Raw genomic sequence first — 8,665 nt, forward strand, 5'->3', positions numbered from 1 at the left:
CAACGCTGTTTACAAAGAATATAAGTATTAATGATATGACAGTGGATATTATATTTTTCCACTGCAGAAGAGTAAGGTCTTCATTGCCAGATTTACAGTAAGAATACAGTTATAGGTCACAGTGATAATCTCTCAACACACACATCATATATTTCTGTCTTATTTGTAGTTACATACAGATAGCCTAGGTCATCAGTGACAGTGTTGTGAAGGAAGAAGTCAGAGTGCAAGAAACAAAATCACAAAACAGACATCATCATAGAATGAGGATGTGAAATTAATGTTTTTGGGTCAGACAAACAGTGAGGTAAGCGTGACATGGGGTCATAGTGTTTAACTGATGGTGTAATTGAACTATATTGACCATTAATAAATACTTCAGAGCTATGAGTTTTAAGGGTTAAAGTCGAAGTTCATCAGGGTGCCAGGCAAAATAAGAAAATACTTGCAAGGTGATAATATAATAGACATGATATCGCCAGTCCTTAAGTTCTCAGACTAGTTGCACTGCAGCATAGAGTACAGTTCTGGAAGAGTTCGGGAGTAGCAGTATAGTGTAACACCACCAGTATTTGGCCTTTTCACAGATATGGATAACAGCCCAGTAAATGAGAATATTTCCAGTTACATTTATGAGTATCAGGCCTTGTCTGAGTAAAGCAGAAATCCAGAGAAGATGCTGTCATCCTCACTGCTGGCATACACCCCATTCCAGTCTCTGAACGTCTCCATCCACACCTGATCACCCACCGCCAGCCGCAGCACCACCAGAGTAGATGCCTGGTCGATGTCTTGACCATACAGAGAGTCCCGTGTCCTTACCCGCCGTGACCCGTTCACCACCAGCGTGGCTCGTAGTGGCTGATTGCGCACAGTGATGTGGAAGGAGAAGACGTAAACCCCAGCGTGGACACATGTAAAGCTGTTGGATGTGACATTGAAGTGGTTCTCTTCATTGTAGAAGACTTTGTCAAAGCGGATTGGGAAACCAGAAGGAGGGAAAGACTTTCTTGGAGAGATACCTACACTGAAGGCTGAACGCTTCAGGGGAACCCCTGATCCCTTAGCTCCTTTGAACCCACGAATGCCCCTCTCCCCTCTCATCCCAGGGTAACCTCTATCCCCTTTTGGCCCAAGCATCCCTCTTAGGCCTTGTGGTCCCTGAGCCCCTCTCACTCCTGGTTCCCCCTGTGGTCCAGGAAGTCCTGGATCCCCTCGTACACCTACAGGACCTGGGGAACCATGCTTGCCATTTATTCCTGGAATTCCCATCCCTCCTGGGATGCCAGGAGACCCAGAATCCCCACGCTCACCTTTCTGTCCTCTCTCCCCAAATGTGCCACACTCCCCCTTATCCCCCTTATCTCCCTTAGGGCCTAGCTCTACAGCCACTCCTGGAGGTCCAGCTGGCCCCTCTTTTCCTGGTTCTCCTTTCTCACCAGCAGTCCCATTCTGGCCAGGTTCACCTTTCTCCCCACGATTACCTTTTACACCTTGCAACCCTATTTCACCTTTGCCCCCTTTTGAGCCAACATCACCTGCAGAGTAAAGGACAAATTGTCAGAACTGTGACAACAAAATGAAATAATGTAACAAGCACTTGAATAAGTCAGCACTGTTTCTGCACCTTTCTGTCCTGGTTTCCCTGGACCTCCTGGTGGCCCAGCTATCCCACTGTTTCCTCTGTCACCTTTATCCCCTAAGAAATCAACATAATACAGCTTTTATTCAATTAACAATATCAAACATCAGATATTACATATATTTGCTTCTACTAGAGCTAGTAGGTGAGGAAGAACAATATACTGTATGATCATGGATGATTACAGAACAGGCCTACCAGGTACAGGCTCAGGAGCCCAAGTGGTCTTTTTGGTGGTCGGTTTGAAGTGACTTTTAACATTTCTCATTGGAAAGTCACAGGGTTCAACCAAATGAAGGAATGTTATGATCATGTTAATTTGGTCCTGATAAAGTAAGTACATCCAGATTTTTTTCAGTTGTAAACTTCTATTTATTATCCTCACAGATAGAATAAAACAATACTGATAAGTATGTCACCAGGTGAGCACATAATGTGAAGTGGTCCTGTGAGAAACTGAGGGTGTCCCACCCCCCTAAAATTCTTGTCTTTGGCGACCTCCAGTGGTTTAACCTCTCACCTTGCTGCAGTGATGTAAAGGTGTACTCCAGGACCTTGTGACATTACTATTGGGTGTGATTACAGGTGCAACACACACTTGTGACCACTTGTGACCACACTATCAGTGATGGTTGGTGGTCAATAAAACATTGCTTTTCAGCCTGGAGTGTTAATATTTTATATGACGTATTTACTGATATTTAGTCTGATCTACAGTTTATTTTTGTTATATTTTATTTATTTCCAACTACATAATATAGCTGCACAGTTCATACTTAGGATACATGAAACCCATATCAACATTAATTAAGCAATTCAATTTAGTTTGACAGCTAGCAGACCACCGCTACTTGGACTTGGACTTGGACATTAAGAAAATTGGACTTGCATCACAGCTTTCTCTTGATAGTTTCCAATAATATGTTGTATAATATGCTACAGTATTTAGTATGATATCTGTGGAGAGGAGTGGATCTGCTGCTCCAGGAAGCTGTAGGAAAGATTATTAATTCTCTTTTCATCTCCAGCATGAACAAAATACTGAAGTTAAGGGTCTGTTTTCAAAAAGCAGCTGCACTTTATTGTTAAGGTTAATCTACAAAACAGTAAGGAAAGATATTCAAGTGAGGGGTGGTGGCTGGGGGTGTTGCCCTTGCAGGTAGGAGGAGGGGCTCTTTAGATGTTGGCAACTTTAGTTGTGTTTAACCATATTATGCTCACCTTTGTCTCCTTTTAACCCCATAGCACCACTCACACCTGGTGGTCCAGGTAAACCAGTTGCTCCTACAAGGCCTCTTTCACCTGGTGGCCCTAGATAAGAAAATGTAAGTGAAATACAAAATGCTGAAAGCAAACACACAAACAAACAAGTTATTTAATTAGATCTATAGCCTTTTTCTGTCAGTCTTTTACCTGCCAGGCCTCTGTCTCCCTTTGGACCCCTGGGGCCTCTCTCAGGTGGACAGCACTCACAGAAGTTGAAGTAACATTCATTGTAATCCAGAGTGTAGTTCTCGGGGCCAACACCAGGGGACTCAGTGCTCTCTATGTGGTACTGTTGGAAGACATGACTGGGGTAGGTGGTCCTCTCTGTGGCAGGCAGTGGATTTGGCTCCACCGGATTTGCGCTTGCCACTATCTTGAGGGTCTTGGGAATGCTGGTGGTCACAGGGCTGTGCATTGTGACCTGAGAGATGGGCTTCTTGGTGTACTGGTACTTGGGCTTTTGTGTAGTTTTAGCTTCAGTGCAGGACACCACAGTGAGTGTAAGCACAACTACAGCCATAAGGGTCGACTGACAGGAGATAATCCTCATGGTTGACTGGGATCTGAGAACAGATGAGTTTACACATGACATGTTTCCTCTGTTTGTCATTTTCCCTCTACTACAGAAGTTAAACAGTCCACTGCTGTAAATCACTCACATAGCACTGACAAGTGGTGACATCTTCCCTCTCGTCTGTAATCATTCCCAATCTTATTCTTACCATTCCTACTTCTGCTTCATTTCTCTGTTTCCACTTGTACATTGTTTTTAGTCATGTACCATCATGACCCAGTGTGTCTGCAGTCCACTGAAAGCTGATTTCATTATTGTTTATGAGTAAATTAATTGATTAACTGGAATGAAAACCTGTATCCTCTTGGGTGTTTAAATTCAGTACGCTTCTCAAGGTAGATACAGCATTTATTACACATAAACTAATGATTTTAGCAGGTTACCTGCCATGCTGTCATGCAACTCTCTGTACAGATTATATAATTTAACAAAGACTCACCCAGTTATGCATAAGTGGTATGGTCATTTACTCTCTCTAGCAGTGGTGGTGGAGGCAGCACCAAGGAGCTCCGGGTCTCTCTGATATCTCTGCCAGGCTTGGGCGAAAGAACTTCCCCACCAATGAGGGTGTTTGCTGGAAGCACAGGGGGAGGTCTGAAATCCAACTACGGCAGGCTGGAGCTGAACCAAGGAGAACCACTGTGCTGTGGCCCATTCTCTGTACCCCTGTTGTGTAGAAAGGTGCTTTTGTGACATGGGATACAGCACCCGCCAGGAGCACTCCCTCACTGCAAGCTAGGCAAGGAGCAAAGGCCGTGGGGCAATGGGTCACCCGATATGGAGGAATTCCTCCAAAATCCAACCAACTACCTTGCTCTTACAGTGGGACAAAGCCAAGCAAAGAGGGTTCTGTGACAGAGGCCAGAGCACTACAACGGCCTTTTTTCAAGCAGAGGTTTGGACAGCATTCTGCATGTCGCTGCAGGTGGGAAGGTGCAAACCATTTTAGAGGTCTTTTACAGAATTTTGCAAGTTAATAGCAAGATGTATCTTCATTATATTTAATTACAACAGTTAATTTTAAATGACTTACTATTAAATCTGCAAACTGGCACACAGCAGCACTGGGAGCTCAGTGTTAACAATCTACTGGCATTTGGTGAACATCCAGAAGAAAGCTTTAGCCTAAAGAGCACTGATAATCTCCTCACTCAACAGTTGCTAAACCTGAGCTGTTCGTCAAAGGCACATGCTTATCTCCCCCAAATCAGTGCAGTTGCAATGCTTACCTGATCACTGTGACCGACTTTCTGCTCATGAGCCCCGGAGACTCCTGGCAGGTACATTTGCTTACTATGATTCATACTGTGTGGCAGGACAATGATTCATTCTTACGGTGTAACGAGATAGCATTGGGTTTTTGTAGAAAAGTGATTTTCTGGTAGCTGTCTAGTCGAAACTCTCGACTTGCCAGTGACAATGAATGTTTGAGCAGTGGACATGCCTGAGTTGTCAAAGACCTCACGTCCTAAGAGGGATCTATGACAAGCTATGAGTGAGCAGGAAGAAGGGAAATGAAATTTGGGAAATGGAGAGGGTTGATGGTGAGATGAAGGGGTGAGGATGGAGCTACTAAATAGGAGAAGCTTATGTTTACATAAACCATTTTGATCTTCTCTTCTCACACACACTTTTCTTTATCTCCTCACCTCCATTTACATGCTCTTCTTCTTCTCCCTCCTTCCCAGCAGCTCAGGTGAAGTGTCCCTGACTTGCCCCTCCAGGATAAACAGAAGGAGTGTAAGATATGCAGCTGAGTCCTGAGAGAGAGAGAAGTTCCTCTGGGGTTCTCCATGCCCGACCTCAACCCCCATTGTCTCTCAGCCCCATTCAGACCACACACAACAGCAGCGGTCAGCTTACAGTGCCCAGCTGGTCACTGAGGACTCAGGCACTGCTCACCTGTCCGTCCATTTAACACTGGCACCGACCGACTGCCCTCAGCCTCCATCCACATGGACTATGGAGCGAAGGATAAGGAAGAGTTAACTTACTCAGAGGGTGCAGCCGAGCAGAGAGAGGACCAAAGAGGACTTGGATGGATGGAGGGAGGTGTATTGCCTTACATTAACCCTATTCATGTAAAGGAGATCTTGAAGCTGCAGTGAATGTGTATAGAGTGAGTTAGACAGGGTGAGAGTGAAACAATAAGATAGACTTGTTTACAACAACCACTTATTCAATTTATCATTATTCTCCTACTGTGCTCACCAGCACTAGTAAGGCCAAAGATTGTTTTTTTTTCTTTACTGTGGGGTCTTATCAAAGAAAATCTAGATCCCACAGAATTAGCCGCTAATGACTTTGGCAAGAGAACTGTTGGCAGTAAAGACACATCTCATGTAATCAGACAGAGTACAAAAACACTTTCCCCTGCCACACTTGATCTGATGTTAAGAAACAGCACGATCCCATTTTCCACAAAAGAAAAGCAGTTTTAGTTATTGCAAAATTCATTATTGCTAGATGGATTGTGCACTCAGAGAACTAGATTTTAATCACACAGACTGATATTGTATATGTGCAGAATATGTAATTTCATTCGGTGTTGTTAATGAATGTGGAATTGGAGTATTTTTGCATTTACTGAAAAATGTTGTAATAAGCTGTTGATTGAGTTTCATCTGGACATCTCCTATTTAAAGAAAATATGTGTGATTCATTTTCTTGCCTACTGAACAACACATCATAGTTTAAAGAAGTGGTCTGACATTTTATGGAAATATGTTTATTGGCTTTCTTGCTGACAGCTAGATTAGAACATTGATACCACTCTCAAATTTCTTAGTTAAATATAAGCAGGAAACATCTATTGGCACCCCTGAAGGGACTGATCTTTTCATTATTAATTATTATTATTAACAATTATAAGAAATGTGTAACTTTATTCAACTTAACTAAACTTCTGGTCTGTTTCATATCATCAATATGATATAGTCTGTCAATTAGTACCTTTACATGAACATTAGTCCCTATTATGTCTTATTCTGATTTTAATCATGTTCAGTACTTGATATGGAACATAAGACACCTGGTTATTCATATTCCTTTGTAATGCAAACATTATCCAGGTTACTGTTCAGCTGTGCAGGAGTGTCTTTGACTCCTCAACAACCCAGACAGAATCAGCCAGTTAGCTTAGCTTAGCACAACAACCAGAAACAGCAGGAGGTCAGTCAGCTACCCTGGCCCTGTCTGAAGGTAACAAAAACAAAGCCCTTATGCTATGTTATGCTGAGCTAAGCTAACTGTGCTACTTGCTCCAGCTTCATATTTGACTGACAAACATAACAGTGGTGCCAATAATCTCATGTAACCCTTGGCAAAAAAGTAAATAAGCATTTCCCAAAATGTCAAACTATTTCTATGAGGAGCAACTTAATGGTAGCGGAAGCTCTTGTTTGTTAGGTAGAGTTAAAAGTGTTTTGTCAGTAAACATAATTCGCAGTTGACTGACCGCTGGCCTGATGGTTTAACTTGGCGGTTGGACAAATCAAAGGGGAAGTCATAGCAGAGTTTTTGGATCATTATCTGCCCTACAAGCTTCTTGAATGCTTTCCTGTACTGAGTTGTGCCTCCAGAAAACAGGAACTACTTACAAAAAATTAGATTATATTGCAAAATGTGGCTGATGAATGGATGGTTTACCACCTGCATGTTCCCCCTCTCCTTCTTCACAACTTATAGCCTTTCCTCCAACTCCAACTAACCTACAACTCCACCAGCAGCCTCATGATATCTTTCTTACCTTATACAGTACCTACATTCCCAAACAAAGGTCCCATACCTAATACACCAACTGCCCTCATGTGTCTATTTAATGACTCCTGTGATTGATTCTAATGCAGCATGTGATTTTTGTCTGGCTATTTGTGTTGTGTGTCTCTGTCCTTTTGTTATGCCTGGTTATGTTTGTTTTCTGTCTCTCTGTGGTACTCAGGCGCCTCTTGCAAAAGAGACCTGATTAAATAAAGGTTATAAATGCCCCCAAATCAACAACAACCCCTAAATAGAGGAACAAAATAAAAAGCCTTCATCTTTCACACCTCTGGATTTAGTGAACTAAGCGAGATGGTGATCAGTGTAGCTCTCCCAACAGAGTCCTATGATGATCAGGCAGGTTTGGTGTCTGTTGGAAAAACATATTACCAAACTCTGACTCACTTTCTCCCTTGTATGTTTCACACTAAAATTCTTGATACCTTGTTAAACGTTCCTTCACAGCAGCTTGCACACATGTCATGCAGGAAAATTTCACTTTTTACAAGACACCAAATTCATTGACACTTTTTTTATTGTGCAAAGAATAAGTTGATTGTTACTGTTCCTGTACTGCAATAAGCAAAAAATAGTTTCTCTACTAGACCACTTGGTGGCAGACTTGTGGGCTCTTTATATTTGCAGGGCTTGAATTACTTTTGTGATTGTTACCACATATTTGATCAGACACAAATGAAAATGCATGTGTATTAGTTCATGTTAAAGGTCCAGTGTGTAGAATTTAGGCATCTAGCAAAACAGACTTGGCATAAATTGACTATAATATTCATAAGTATGTTTTAATTAGTGTATAATCACCTGAAAATAAGAATCATTATGTTTTCGTTACCTTAGACTGGGCCTTTTATATCTACATAGGGAGCAGGTCGTCTGCCATGGAGCCCAACATGTTGCACCTCCATGTTTCTATAGTAGCCCAGAATGGAAAAACCAAACACTGGCTCTAGAGGGTCTTTTGCATTTTTCGCAACCACTTTAGGTTCTCCTACATTCTTGGAAGGGGAAGGTGAAGGGAGGTGTATTCAGTTGGTTGCCATCTGCAACCCCACCACTAGATGCCACTATATCCTACACACTGGTCCTTTAAAGCCTATACACCATTCACAATATCCAGATTAACATTGCACTCACAAATACATGTAGGAACACAACACTCCTGTATGTTATACGCTGCTCATCAACATCTATGAGAAAAACATGTTGTCATGTGTCCATTGACTGCATCAGGGTTTGGCTCCAGTTATGTTTTCATACCTTGTTGGTCTCATGTTTTTATCAAGTCAGCCACTCCTAGGCTCATATTGACTTATTGATCCTTCAGATATACCATGGCACTGGGAGTTGTGTCTTAAGGTGAATTCCTCTTCCATCTTTGATCAACAGAGTATGGCAATAATTGCACA

General features: G+C 42.3%; 2 protein-coding genes across 2 annotated transcripts in view; both read right to left on the bottom strand.

Annotated features, from left to right (window-relative positions):
• LOC137186186 (caspase a-like) overlaps positions 1 to 8,665 on the bottom strand; it is a 198,079-nt gene that overhangs the window by 27,691 nt on the left and 161,723 nt on the right. The window lies entirely within an intron of this gene.
• On the bottom strand, positions 11 to 3,458 carry otol1b (otolin 1b). The gene is made up of 4 exons (XM_067594892.1): positions 3,056 to 3,458; positions 2,864 to 2,953; positions 1,628 to 1,699; positions 11 to 1,538 (listed from the first exon to the last, which is right to left on the bottom strand). Exons 1-4 carry the CDS (start codon positions 3,456 to 3,458, stop codon positions 640 to 642), a joined length of 1,464 nt encoding a protein of 487 aa, XP_067450993.1. The 3' UTR covers positions 11 to 639.

This window comes from Thunnus thynnus, chromosome 7, assembly GCF_963924715.1.
Source record: "Thunnus thynnus chromosome 7, fThuThy2.1, whole genome shotgun sequence".
Lineage (NCBI taxonomy): Eukaryota > Metazoa > Chordata > Actinopteri > Scombriformes > Scombridae > Thunnus > Thunnus thynnus.